The 14,900-nt window shown below is 50.5% G+C and overlaps 1 protein-coding gene across 5 annotated transcripts in view; it reads right to left on the bottom strand.

The window, feature by feature from the left end:
* Positions 176-14,900, bottom strand: part of ASAP2 (ArfGAP with SH3 domain, ankyrin repeat and PH domain 2) — a 155,734-nt gene continuing 141,009 nt past the window's right edge. For 2 of the 5 annotated variants that reach the window (XM_018055685.1, XM_018055683.1), the window contains 6 exons: positions 13,320-13,572; positions 9,304-9,472; positions 4,947-4,996; positions 4,391-4,482; positions 3,908-4,030; positions 2,104-2,655 (listed from right to left, as the gene is read on the bottom strand). In XM_018055685.1, the coding sequence (XP_017911174.1) occupies positions 2,581-2,655; positions 3,908-4,030; positions 4,391-4,482; positions 4,947-4,996; positions 9,304-9,472; positions 13,320-13,572 (762 nt within the window). In that variant the 3' untranslated portion in view covers positions 2,104-2,580. Of the gene's footprint in view, positions 2,656-3,907; positions 4,031-4,390; positions 4,483-4,905; positions 4,997-9,303; positions 9,473-10,927; positions 11,063-13,319; positions 13,573-14,900 lie in introns of those variants that run through there. The other 3 variants (XM_018055681.1, XM_018055682.1, XM_018055686.1) reach the window with 3 other exon arrangements.

Consider the following 14,900-nt stretch of genomic DNA (forward strand, 5'->3'; position numbering starts at 1 on the left):
TCGATCCCTGGGTCAGGAAGATCCCCTTGAGGAGGGCATGGCAACCGACTCCAGTATTCTTGCCTGGAAAATTCCATGGACAGAGGAGCCTGGTGAGCTACAGTCCATGGGTTTGCAAAGAGTCAGACTGAAGCAACTGAACACTCAAAAGATTAAAAACATGAAAAACATCATGTCCGTTTAAAAGTATTTTATTTTTTTCCAGTCAGATGACTAGTTAACAAGAGTAAACTTATTAAACATGCTCTAATTAGGACAATGAAAATAACTGATTTAGGTTATACAATATATACAGTTGCGCTGCAACTAGACGGAAATAATTGAGTGAATGAATTGAATATCATACATCTCAGATAGCATCCAGGCTGCAGTCGTGGTTCCCAACCTTCACAGATCACACGCTAACCATTAGTCCGTGGACAGATTTCTGAGTCACCATCCCTAGAGGTCAGACCTGATGGAGGATGGCATGCCAAATGCCAGAATCCTGCAGCTGAGGTCACAAAACGTAAACTTTAAATATAAATAGATTATCTACAGTGTTTTCCTTTTTCTCGGTTGCTTTTTTTTTTAATTTGCAAAGAGCAAATAACTATGAAAGGACATCATTAGTAGGGAAGTTGATATAATTTCTCCTCCGGCAAGAGTAATATTAATTACTGCACAATAGCACCACCAAATTGTAGACTGGGAAAATATTTCCTAGGTATTTATGTATGTACCAGTGACCCTGATGGATCAGTTTGGGACTGGTGCTCCACTGTTGATATGGATCAACTTTTAACTCCTTATATAGCTGGCACCAAGTAGGCAAAAGGCTGATTGAGTATAAGGTACAGATGTGGGAGGGCTGTGCTAAAATATACATACGAAGTGCACTGTGCAAAACATCTGTTTACGTTCTTCAGTCTATGAGAGAATTAACTGAATGAAGGGTTCAAAAACAGAAATGAACAATTAGTGAAAACAGATGTAGTGCTTAAAAAAACAAAGAAATAAAGACTGTAATTACAGATCTAACACATTTTTACCCGGAACTTTGAAAGGCAAAAATCGCAATTGCCATACATCATCATAAAACATTCCAGTTTGTTCTGTCTTCCTTTATAATATCAATGAAAAAAAAAACAAAAACAACAATGAAATTAAAAAAAAAAAAAAGCTCTACACTCACATGAGTCTTGCATAATAAAGACAGGCTGCTTCAATCAAATGTACCATCTGCTACTGCTAGGTCGACATGCAGAAACAGCATCGTCGCCTTGCTTTCCAAGCCTATCCTTAAATTTACCGCTTTTGGTAAAAATCTAAGTGGGCATCACATGCCTATTTATTCTCAGAGAGCGCCAAATTTTTCAGCATACCTACTCTGAATCTTACGCTCACCATGACTAAGTAGAGGTATGATAGTCAAGTTCATTAAACCTAATGAATTTTTATTTTATTGTATATAACCTAACCCCTACCCCCCTGCCCCCAGTAGCTTAAGCTGAAGAATGATATGATGGACTTCAACAGGAAATCCGGATGTCTGGGGTTATTTTATTACCTGGGACCTACAGATTTCTGATATGTTCGTGATTACAAACAAGTGGACAGATTAAATTGCAAGACAGTGTAACTACCATTCCTGTTGGTATATTCTATAAGTACAAGACACTAAATCGAGGAAACGTTCTCTCGAGCTAGGAGGGAAGGCAGCGGTACACTCGACAGGAAACAGCGAGGACTTGGTGATGGTACTCTGGCTGCAACCAGGGGGCTCGAGAAAGCGAATCCCAGGACACCTAAAGCGCATAAACTAGCTTGAAGAACCGTGTCGCAATCCGTCATCTTTAGTTTTCAACCGAATTCAGGAAATGCAGTTTTATACAATCTGGAGCTGACATAGGCCATAGCAAACCATCTCTAGTTGGCTTAGGTGGGCTTGTTCACAATAGTTTACACACTCATGCAGGATACAATGACAGCTGCAACCTCACACACCAGGTGCTGGAAAATACAACGCTTACGTGTACACTCCCAAGTTGCTTTAAATGTTGGGTGGGTTTCAAAGGAAATCTTTCAAGGTATCTTTAGAAAAAAAAAGTCTTTCAAGGTGAACTGAAGCATTTTATCTAGAAAGTGCAGGTTAGCTGCAGAATTGGAAAGCAAAAGTTTACTGGCTTTCTAAAAAGAATAACTGTGCTAAAGGTCACCAACTAAAGAAATGGGCCAAGAAAAGCAGGACGCATTTCTTCCCAACACTCAAAACTTATTTTGAGGTTCAGCTAATGCTGTAGATTCAGGCTTGATTATGTAGTTAAAATCACTTTTCAGAAAAAAAAAGAAATCACTTTTCAGTTCACCTCTTAGGAAATTGAGTTTTTCCTAATAAAAGTATAGCAATGTTTCATGAAAAACACAAAATATAAAAACAATTCATTGATATATATATAAATTGCTTTTTGAGTTTATAAAGCAGAACAGTGGCATTAGAGAAAGTGGATACAAGTCATGAAACAGGTTATCTGGCAAGAGTACTGGTACCAAAAATGAAACAGGACGTGACTTTTAAAAGTGTTTTTCTTCAGTAGCAATTCAGTCAGCAATAAAGTGCACAAAAGACACAGGGAACGCTCCCTTGCGACTCGGATCTCCGTCAATGTGGCCGATCTGAAATAAATACAAGGTTAGGTGGTTATAAAAATTCCAAATGCTGGAAACTCTGAAGGACATTTTAGCATTTGGAGGGGAAAAAAAAAAAGATCTGTCTGGAAGAACTTCTGGGAAAGAATTACTTGGGTAAAACATCTAAACTATTTTTTCGTCCACTCACATTTCAAACAGTCCCTGCCTACTACTCGGAACTCCTGTTCAAGGGCAGTCGGTGCCCTCAAAGATGCCCCCACCACAGTCCTGGCAGTCTTGGAGGGCACACAGGACAGGATCTGACCACCACCCCATCTGTGTTTTTTTTTTTTTAATAGACAAGGGACTGAATGTCAGAAGTTTGTGAGCTTCAGAGTCACAGAAAGTGGCAAACGCGAGGGAGCCCTATTTAAATGTAGGCAAGCATTTATAAGACTTCAGTAAACCATTCACTTTTGCTCTGGGAAAATTATGCAAGTTCTATATCAAGTCTGATCTCAATGATGTAAATTAAGTAGGTAAATAAAAGTCTAAAAGAAAAGCACCAAAATTTAAATGTGTGTATGTGTGTGGTTTTTTTTTTAATGAGTGGAGGAGCCCTGGAGGTTACAGGCAGCATTTCCATACTTGATACTTTAAAATATATATATATAGAAAAACTGAAGAGTTATCTTATTCTTTTGGCCACGCCATGCGACTTGCAGGATTAGTTCCCTGACCAGGGATTGAACCAGGGGCCATGGCAGTGAAAAACACCAAGTTCTACCCCCTAGGCCACCAGGGAACACCATGCCGTATATTTCTATTAAAAAAAGGCTGAGAGGCTGGCTGTGACTTCAGGTTTCCACTGTCCACTCACTGGGCTTCCCTGGTGATTCAGGGGAAAAAGAACCGGTCTGCCAAAGCAGGAGATAGAAGAGACCCAGGTGTGATCCCTGGGTCGGGATGATCCCCTGGAGAAGGAAGTGGCAACCCACTTCTGTATTCTTGCCTGGGAAATCCCATGGACAGAGGAGCCTGGCGGGCTTCAGTCCATGGGGTTGCAGAGAGTCAGACACGACTTACAAAGTACACATCCACTGCTGGTCAGAATCTAAAGTTTAAAAAGCACTGATCTGTCATTGCACTGCGCAGGCAGCAGCCTGAGACTCCCAAGGCCACATCCTCCTCGCAGACCCTCAGGTGTACTCTGGAAGCTGTAGCCCACGTGGCCCGCCCACCCAAGGGGGAACCCCTCGGAAGTGGCGGGGAAACACCCCCTCAGGCCCAGACTCACCCACCACTCCTGGTCCTCCTCGCCGTCCACAATGATCACATCCCCCTCGGAGAACGTCAACTCATCGGGGTTGTCGGCCACGCAGTTGTACAGGGCTTTGACCCGCTTGGGCTTCAGCTTGGTCTGCGTCAAGGAGAAGGGGGCTCAGAGCTCAGTGTGTGGGAAGACACACCTGCTCAGGGGGGAAGCAGGCTGCCTTGCTTCCAATGGGTCCCCGGGGCCTGCAAGCGTGCAGGCCTGTGTACCCACCCGGGTACCCAACTTGGGGAGGCTCAGTGCAGCTGGTGGCAGGGGAACTTCCTGGAGGAGGCCAGCCCAGGGAAGGGAGTGACAGCCTGGTGTGCAGATAGGGGTCGATCCTGGAGCCAGCCCCTCAGCTGTGAGCTCTGGGCCACATCCGGCTTAGATGTGAGCCCTTGGAGGATAACCCATACGCTCCTGGCCAGAGCAGAGAGGCAGAAGAGAAGAGGCTCGTCCACTCACCGTCTGGGACTTCCTGGGCATAGGCGCTGGGGGCTGCATGACCACAGCACTGGACAGAGGGCCCAGAGCGTCTGTTCCAGAGAGGTCCACTGCTTTAGGGCCAAAATGAATCAACTTCACAATATGCCCCCTCAGCCATCACCATGAGACAGAACCAACGTAACAGCCATTGTGTCAGATTCACAAGGCAGGTTTCCTGGGTTTTGCTAATCATTGACAGGAAGTCCCCTGAAGGCCAAAGAAACTTATGACTTCCCTGTGGCCTTTGTAGAGTGTGCTGGCCTGCAGCTGTCACCATGGAGCAGAAGCTATAACCTCCTCTACTGACCAGCACCCCCATCCCCTGCCAGGGCCCCCACCCACCCCCAGTGACAGAAGGGGAGTGGAATGTGGGGTATGGTACTCAGCAGCCCCGGGAAAGGGGGCATCGGGCTCTGCAGGGGGCAGGGTGGCTGCCCTGCCCTGGACAGGACAGCTGGGCCAGGAGACAGGGCTGACCGCAACAGGACACATACCCAACTCTGCCCTCACAGACCAGTTCACGTGAAATAATTACCAGGTCCTCTCGGCTGGCCTTTGTTAATCAGTGGGCTTGACTTGTCAGGCCTACAAAGAAGGGGAAATAGTGTCACTGGTACATGCGTGCATGCTAAGTTGCTCAGTCGTGTCCGACTCTGTGCGACCCCACAGACTGTAACCCACCAGACTCCTCTGTCCATGGGATTCTCCAGGCCAGAATACTGGAGTGGGTTGCCATGCCCTTCTCCAGGGGCTCTTCCTGACCCAGGGATCGAACCCACGTCACTTATGTCTCCTGCATCGGCAGGCGGGTTCTTGACCATGAGCACCCCCTGGGCAGCCAAGAGTCACTGGTACAGGAAGCCTGAAAGGCACGTGACTGCCCTACCTCACTCCCTGTTCTATGGGACCTGTGTTCAAACTGAAAACGGGCAAGCTAATTTTATCAACTGCCAATCCAAGTTAATTCTTTTTCTCTTGGAAAAAGAATGAGAGACCCAGAGGACAACGCCAGACCCCAGGGGTTCCTGATTACAAAACTAGGCTCCTCCGGGGACTCTCCTGTCCTATGTGAGCCTGCAGCCGACACCCTGGGTCTGGGCAGGAAGCTGGGCACTGAGAATCAGCTCTGCCTCTGACGTTCCCGTCCCACGCGGCCCAGGTCTCCTCCTGTGTCAGGTGGGGCTGGATTAATCCCCAGGTCCTGGGGGCTCTGCCAGGACTGCCTGGGCCCTGGCCTGTGTCGTCCTCTGTACTGTGACCCCTGCTGTAACCCCTCAAGACTGACCATGGCTCAGCTCCCCTCAGGACCGAGGGGCCGAGTGAAAGCTTATCTTTATTTCTACATTCAATTCCCAGAAAACATGCTCCATTCAGGCAATAGACTAGAAGTCTGTTCTCTAAGCAACCTGCGGTGTCCAATACCAGGGCCACCCAGGGAGACTGCTCTATGGCAAGACCCATGCCAGCAGCTCTGTGCATCAGGGTGCAGTCTGCCAGCTTCTAATGCTGCATCTGAAGGGGCAACTTAGCGACAGGGAAGACCACACTTATGGGAAATGTCTATGATATAACAGAAGTCAGAATGGAGAGAATCGTGGAAGAGATGACAGAAAGTGAGTCCGTGAAACCAATAGGATACTATTAACATGAACATTATACGATGGCAAAAAGCTGAGAAAATCTCCTAGAAAGCTGACTGTAAAAAGCAAGCAAGCAGGAAAACAAGGCCAGATCGGAGAACCAGAAGGGGGGCTGGGAGCTGGCCCCTCTGCAGTGCAACTGCACTTCCAGCCCCTGCCTCTAGGTGGGGCCACGGTACTGGCCTGAGTGAGAGCATCACTCAGGCCCCAGGGGTTTGCCAGCCCTCTGTTTCTAACCCTAACCTTCAGTCAGTTCAGTCGCTCAGCCATGTCTGACTCTTTGTGACCCCGTGGACTGCAGCACGCCACGCTTCCCTGTCCATCACCAACTCCCAGAGTTTACTCAAACTCATGTCCATCGAGTTGGTGACGCCATCCAACCATCTCATCCTCTGTCATCGCCTTCTCCTCCTACCTTCAATCTTTCCCAACATCAGGGTCTTTTCCAATGAGTTGGTTCTTCACATCAAGTGACCAAAGTATTGGAGCTTCAGCTTCAGCATCAGTCTTTCCAGTGAATATTCAGGACTGATTTCCTTTAGGATGGACTGGTTGGATTTCCTTGCTGTCCAAGGGACTCTCAAGAGTCTTCTCCAACACCACAGTTCAAAAGCATCAATTCTTCTGCCCTCAGCTTTCTTTATAGTCCAACTCTCATATCCATACATGACCACTGGAAAAACCGTAGCTTTGACTAGATGCACCTTTGTTGGCAAAGTAATATCTGCTTTTTAATATGCTGTCTAGGTTGGTCATAGTTTTTCTTTCAAGGAACAAGCGTCTTTTAATTTCAAGGCTGCAGTCACCATCTGCAGTGATTTTGGAGCCCCCCAAAATTAAGTCTGACACTGTTTCCATTGCTTCTCCATCTATCTGCCATGAAGTGATGGGACCAGATGCCATGATCTTAGTTTTCTGAATGTTGAGTTTTAAGCCAACTTTTTCACTCTCCTCTTTCATCAAGAGGCTCTCTAGTTCTTCACTTTCTGCCATAAGTGTGGTGTCATCTGCGTATCTGAGGTTATTGATATTTCTCCCGGCAATCTTGAATCAACCCTTGGCCCAGGGGATAAAGACGGTGGAGTGAGAAGTAGAAGAGGTCTGAGTCTCTGATTCACCCCCTTGGGTTTGCTGTATAAGCAAAATGGGGACACTCAACCTCGTGGGAGCAAGAAGTGAATTCCTTATGTTAAACCAGTGAGATGGTCTAGGGGTAGGCTGTTAGAGCAATCAGCTTACTCTAATAAAGAGAAAGGGTGATACACGTAGAGGAAAGGCCAAGGGGATCTGATATCCGAATAGTAAGAATTAGACTACAACTTAGAACAGAAAAATACAGATGCTAAGACATTAAAAAAAAAAAAATCAATGAAGATTTCTCAGATGCAGGATGTAGTTTCTATGTTGAGAGGCTCCACCTCTCACTTGGGAGAAGGGATGAAAACAGACCACCTCACCCCAGGGAGTCAGAGCCCAAGGTGTCCATGGAAGGGGGCCTGACGGGGGTTTGCCTGAAGGGACACAGGAAGGCATCCACCTGGCTGGGGGCAGGGCCTGGCCTGTCAGGGGAGCTGGAGACCCAGGAGGGTCCCAGATTCCAGCAGGGAGAGGAGGCTTTTGCACAGAGGAGAAGGCGGAGATGGGAGATGCGTTTCATAAGGGTTAAGTAAACATGGGAGCCAGACTTCTTTACCATTAGAAAAGGGAATAACAAGTTCAGAAAGGAATAAAAAGCTATACAGAATGAATCCTGTGGAGCGTTTAAAACATCGAGAATGGACTGCACGGCCACTGTAATGCCCCACCCTCCCCTGACCTAGTCCAGGCTCTGCCTGTGCTGAGCAGTAGCAGAAGGCAGACGTGATGTCCTGCTGATTTCCAGGACTTGCTCTTGGGCCCAGTCACCCTGATGTGAGACGGGCCAGGACATGTTAAGTTTTCCAGGCGAGAGCCCCAGCTGGAGTCCCAGCTGACAGCCAGCACCAACCATATGTGTGGACTGGGGAGGCCTCCTCTGATGAATCTCTGTTGAATAACCCCCAGCCCTCGAGTCTTTTCAGCTAAAGGCCCAGATATTGTCAAGCAAACACAAGCCACTCCCCCTGTGCTGACCCAAACTCATGAGCATAATAAGACAGTTGTGTCTTATGTCAATACATTTTGGTGTGGTTTGTTACTCAGAACCAGAGAAATTGGAGAGAGTGTAAACTCATGGATTTCCATCCATATAGACAAGAAACAGAAATAAATGTGTTTATACATGCATACAAGCATGCATGAACATGTATGAATATACACGTGTGTATCCCTAGTTCCGATCACTCAGAAGGCCTGCCTGGGAGCACTGACAATCCAATGGCAATGAAGACACCAAGCACCCAGATCTTGGCATCTAAGTATCATTCCACTAAAAGGAACCATTTCTCTACCATAAAGATCCAGACTGAAAGCCATGAACTGGGTCCCATGAGCTTTACTACAATAAATGTGGTAAAGGACATTTATTTAGACAAATGGCAAAACCTGGAGTCTGAGTTTTGGAAGGTAGTATCCAGGTTAAGAGCTTCCCAGGTGGCTCAGTGATAAAGAATCCACCTGCCAATGCAGGAGACATGGGCTCGATCCTTGGGTCAGGAAGATCCACCAGAGAAGGAAATGACTACCCACTCCAGTATTCTTGCCTGGAGAATCCCATGGTCAGAGAAGCCTAGCAGGCTACAGTCCATGGGGTTGCAAAGAGTCGGACACAACTTAGCGACTAAACAATAACAACCACGTTAATTTCCTGATCTGGCTGGCTGCATTATGTTTATGTAGGAGAATGTCCTAGTTTGTTGAAAATACATGCCCTGCACTGCAAAGAGTCCACGTAGTCAAGATAATCCTATGAGTGAACAAGTAAGACCTACAGGCCCCGTGTCTTGAGGACTTTAACTCCCCCAGTCCCAGTGTCTATATTCGACAGAAATCTAAATTCATCATGTGGATATAAGACACGCATTGGTATGAAATGTTTGCAGTTTAAATATTCTTGGTAAATTATTTTGAAGACCCCTGAAAGATAATGAATTAGTCATGTAACACTTGACCTCAGGGGTCACAGCAGGATTTGAAATGTGGACAATTTCAAACATGCAGAGAAACCCCAGCAGGTTAAGTTGGGGGGCAGGTGCACTGGGAAGCCCCCTGAAGGCAGGAAGCATGGATGGTGACCTGGCTGGCCTGAGGGGGACACAGACGAGCAGGAGTTACCCGGGAGCAGGCTTCTTCTGGGGGAGGCGGCTGGGCGGCTGGGGCGGCAAGGGTGGCGGGGCTTTGCTGGGCGGGAGTCCGGGCTGGGCTGGCTTGCTCTGCTGGCTCAAGGCTTCGATCACACTGGGCGTTTTGGCCACCGGAGGGGGAGGCGTGGGAGCCAGGGGGTCTGCAGAGAGAAAAAAGAGAGAGACACACAGGCAGAGGGTCAGCCTCCAGGCGTCATATTCCCAGGCTCCCCACCCGAGGATCCTCCAACAAGGCCTTCCTTTTTTCCTTCCACTATTTCACGGGAAAAACACCCACTTCCACCAAAGACTTTCAGACAGCAGTATCGGCAGAGAGTCCTTCCAGGTCTCAAGGGAGGATTAAAATGATTCCATGAGCCTGGGGGTGTTTTCTCAGCTAGAACCGCCCCCTGGGGAAGCCAACTGGGTCTTCGATCCTCCAGGGAACCTGGGGAAGCAGCCGTAGGAAGCCTGGCCCAGGTCCTGGCCTGGGGCCCACCCATATCACCAGTCAGTCTGGGGTCAGTCTGTGAAGAGCCAACACCGTGAAGGCTTCCTGTCTGTAAGGGGACAGGGCAGCAAGTTATATTCTCTACGTTTAACAGAGAATGAGGGAGCCGAGGCTTTCAGCAAGGGCACGGGGCTGGTAAGACAAGAGGCCGGACCTTGAGCCTCCTTCCCATTTGCTGACAAACATCAGCACCCCTCTCAACAGCCAGCACCTGCGTCCTGTGGTCCGAGCAGAGGCAGCAACCTGCCCCTGGGCCTGTACCTGGACACCTCAGGAGCCTCGGCCCCGGACGGCGGAGGCGGAGGGTGCTGGCTGAGCAGGGAGGGGTCCAATTCAGGCTTTCTTTCCTTTTTTCATAAGCTTTAAAAGCAAAGTTAAAAGGCAGACTCTTGCATGCCTATCTACAGCCCCGGGGACGCAGGACCATGAGGCAGAAGAGTGGGCTTCGGAGACCTGCTGGGCGCCTCTCACCACTGACCCCCTCGCTGCCGCCCCCGGGCCTGGGTGCCCCTGCCCCACCCCAGCCTCTGGAAGGCCCTCCCCAAGGCAGCTGCCTGCTTGGCCTCCAGCACCCGGGGGGCACCGACTGCAGCCAGGTGGCCTCTCCCACCTTAACTCCAGCTATGGAAACCCAGGGAAACCCTCGGCGCTCTTGGAGCAGACCTGCACTCCAAGAGGCTGGAGCCCCTCCTCCTACAGCACCCAGGCCTCACCTCCTGGTCTAGTCGCTACCCCCCAACCCTCCCCCTGGTGCACACGTGACACTGAAGGGAAACACAGAGCAGATTCGAATCCACAGGAACACACCCTGGTGCCCCGAAGCATGGAACAGCCAGAGGAAGCCCTGGCACCGACGTGGAGAGAAAGAAATGCTGCTGGAGTGCTTGGAGATGGAGGAGGGGTGGGGGTGACCCCCGTGGGGAGTGGGACAGACAGCAGCCAGCCGCCGGGGAGGACGGGGGCCGCAGGGAGGCGGCCACGGAGGAGCCCTCAGCAGCGTGCAGGCCGGGGCAGCCGAGAGGACCACCCCCCACTCCTCCCCACCAGCCATCCGTGTTGTATGAAGCCCGACGGCAAGAAAGGAAAAAGGGAAAAAAAAACGTACTGGTAGATGTCACGCGGAGAGGGGGCAGCGGTGGATGGACAGCGGGCGGATCTGACGAAGATCGCTGCCGGCTTATACTGTCCACGCTTACAGAGTTTGTCTTCCACGGGGCGTTAGCGGAGGAGGCTGGCTGAGCTGCACACGCACGCACACGCACGCCCATGCACACGCAGGCATGCACACGCACGCAGGAGCACAGAACAAAAACAGAAACAGAACACGGCATTATTGATCCTCTCCCTGTACGGCGGGAAACGTGACCCTTCTGTGGACAGAACAGCGGTAAGACCACAAACAGGATGCTCATTTGTTTAAAAAAAAAAAAAATCTTTCTGGCACCTGGAAGACAGATACCAATACACACCAAACCAACAATGCTCCTGGGAAAATTCCCAGTCGGTCTCCATCTTACCGATTTCTCTAATGGAAGTACAGTTTGAAAAGGGAAATGATAACCACAGTGACCTCCTGAGCGCTGCACTTGGGGATGGGACATCTGCTCATCTCTACCCATTTACATCCTCCCGTGGGGTCAGCACCTCGACCAAGGGGGCACCTGTCCTCAGACAGAGCATACGAGAGGAGGGCCAAGTCACACACAGCTGGTGAAGGGCAGAAGGGTATTTCTGGTTGGACCCTGGCAACTGGTGACACCCTTCCTCTGCCTGCTCCTCCCCAGGGCACAGGCGTGACCGCTTCTGAAGCTGCGTGTGGCCCACACGGCCGGCTGGGCCTGGAGATGAAAACAGGCCACAGCCACATAGGGCAGACCTGGGGTGGGGGAGTCTTCCCACGTCTGCTGACAGGGACAGCGCCGACCTTCTTCCATTTGCTGGGTGGATACTCCACGTGGATCAAGGGTAGAACAGACGGAAAACAAAGATAGGCTTTAGGGGGCTGGAGGGGGCGAAGGGTGATCTCCATCATCAAAGGAAGACACGGGGAATCCTCCAAACCCTTCTCATCCTAAGACTTGAAGGAAGCCAAGAAACACAGGTGAACAGCTTTCTACCGCTGTTCTATGACCCAACAGAGCAAAAGAAAACCTCTCCGCCCACGACACACAGTCAGGAAAAGCCACTCACGAGGTGGGGATGACCTAACCATTTAGCTCCAGCCTCACAAGACAACACACACACCTGGGACTTGGGAGGAGGGAGGGGGAGGCGACAAGCTGCCCCCATGAGATCCCCTGACCACAGCGGCCCTCACACACTGGGGCCCCTTCCAGCTGCGGGATGTGACTTCCTTCCTCACACAGGAACTCCCTGCAGGCCTAGGAGGGGGAACGGGCTCTGCGGGAGGGGGTGGGCTGGTTTCCGAGGTCTGCCCAGGGTAGCCCGTGACCTCTGGGCCTCCCTGAGCACTGAGCCAGAGCTGTGTGGAAAGGCCTGCACCACAGCCAGGGCGGGGCGATGGGGGTGGGGGGACAACAGCCATCCCACACTGTGAGCACAGACTTCGGGCCTCCCAGGATCACAGCCACTCGGCTACGTGCCCCTCTCTGAGGTTGCAAAATGCAATCTGGGACTTACTTCTGGGGCCACCATCAGCCTAGAGCAGCCATGGGGCTTAGACTTCACACCCAGGGCAGGCTCCTGCCCCCGGCCCCCGGGAAGCCTCCCGGAGCCCCAGCATATAGCCAGCCTGGCTACCTGCTGAACCTACCTTCAAGGAGCACAATGGCCAGTGGGCCTCCAGTGCTGGGTAAATTACTTAACCTTTGTGGGCGGGCCTTCAGTTTCCATTTTTATAAAAATAGAAAATAGCATCTGTGGTGTCAAACTCACTATGCTATGAAAGAGCGACTGAGGCCAGCACAGCAAAGCTTCAGCACCTGAAGCGCCAGCAGGACCCTCGGGGACTATTCTGTATTTTTACAGCTAAGCTGAGCACCGCTTCCCAAATTAGCATCTTTCTATCTTTCACTTCATGGGGAGATCACAGAGAGAAGAAATAATCAGATGCTACAAGCTGGCCAGGTACAGGCAGGAGAGAGAAACGGAAAGAATGGCGGCAAAGGGAGGGGTAGACAGCAAAAAGAAAAGCACCAGGAAGCAGGTCTGCGGGAAACACCCCGGGACAGCGACAGGGCTCACCCGGCCATCCCAGGCCTGCCCAGTGCAGTCCCTGTGTTCCCTGAGTCACACAAGCCACCTCCCTGACTGGAACAAGAACGAAGCCAAGACACACTCCCACCATCCTAAGAATGATGGAGCTCATTTTGGAAGCAAAGAACGTTAAGTACAAAACAAAAGACCCAAAAGAAAAACACGTCCTGACGCTGGTCCACAGGCGAGCTAGCTGGGGACAAAGCAAGAACAGAGTCCCCAAAGCGTGACCCCAACCAGAGCGCTCCCGCACCGAGGGTGACCAACTTCTCGGTACGTACCTTTGGCAATGTTCCGCGGCGGGAGTGGGGGGGCACTGGCTGAGCCAGGGGCCGCAGGCTGGGTGGGCGGTGGGCTGCCACTCAGGATGGCACCGTATGTCTCGTTCTGCAGGAGGCTGGGCACGAAGCCCCTCTGCTTGTCCTTGGCCAGGCTGCCGGCATCTCTCGCCAGGGCTGCAGCACTGGACGGCAGCTGGCTGGGGCCCAGCTGGTAGAAGCTGACAGGCCGGTCTTCTCGCCGACTGGGGCTGGGCTGCGGGGGTGGTGGGCAGAGGTGCGTCAGATGCAGATGCACTGACCTCCGAGTCACGGCTATGAATGTGCTTGTGACAAGCCCAGGCACGCCACTCAACCACCTGGGCACAGCGCATTTCTGCCGTTACAGGACAGCAGTGAGACCTAAACCTCACTCTTAGCATGTCTCTTAATGGACACACCCACCAAAAGAGCCGCGCTTTACAAGAACCTGCAATTCTTCATTCCAGGAAGAACTTAGAATATAAGCTGCTGTATCTGTACCAGCCGGAGTTGGCTCAGTTTAGCTGTTTTTACTGCACGTCCCCTCCACGAGCATCCTCTCAGACAGCACCCACAGCTGTGACTGATCCCCAACAGCCACACAGCTAATTCAGGGGAGATCAATGCCTTCCTCCCATAGAACTAGGACTCTAAAGAGTCCCCTAGCTCAGGATCAGCAAGTTATGACTTGTTTTAATAAGTAAAACGTTAGCAGAAAGCAGCCATGCCTGCGGTTTACACACTGCCCATGGCTGCTCTCCTACCACCCTGGAGGAGAGGAGCTGGAACACAGGCTCGTTATTTTAGGCCCACAAGCTTAAAACATCTGTCATCCGGCCCTTTATGGGTTTGCTGACCCTTGCTCCATCTGAGGTCATGTGCATGGAACCAGGGACTTGGGTAAATTCAATCAAACTCCTATCTCAAATGTCAGCTTTGTTTTAACAGCTGTGATCTTGAGCAAACTAGCCCTGCTGATCCTATTTTTCATCTGTTAAATGGGTACAAATTTAACTACCGGCACAGAGCCCAGAATTTAGCAGGTCTGAGTATTGGCTGTCACACCCACCTGCCCTCACACGACCACCTGCCTGGTCAAGGCTCTGGCCAACCAAAGGCTCACACTCGGCTCCAATGCATAGAGCTCAATGGCCAGTGGTTCTTCTACAGAGTTTAAACCATGTGTGAACCATGCCCGCCGCTCTCTGCTGGGGGGGATGCATGGTGGAGTGGGGGGCATGAGTGCTGGCACTGCTGCTGGGCTTTCACTGGGACCATAGGACCCGCCCAGTCACTGCCCACATGACCCTGGGAGCCTGACAACGTGACGTGTGCCGGACCAAGAGGCACTCATGCTGGGGCAGATGTTTCAAAGCTTCTCTTTTTAAAAAAAAAAAATATTTTATTGTATTATTTATTTATTTATTTTTTGGCTGACCCATACAAGATCTTAGTTCCCCAAGGAGGGATCAAACCTGTGCCCCACATTGGGAGCGTGGAGTCTTAACCACTGGGCCACCAGGGAAGTCCCAAACCTTCACTTTTTTAAAAGGAAAATCTAAA

The sequence above is a fragment of the Capra hircus genome, chromosome 11, assembly GCF_001704415.2.
Source record: "Capra hircus breed San Clemente chromosome 11, ASM170441v1, whole genome shotgun sequence".
NCBI classification, from domain to species: Eukaryota; Metazoa; Chordata; class Mammalia; order Artiodactyla; family Bovidae; genus Capra; species Capra hircus.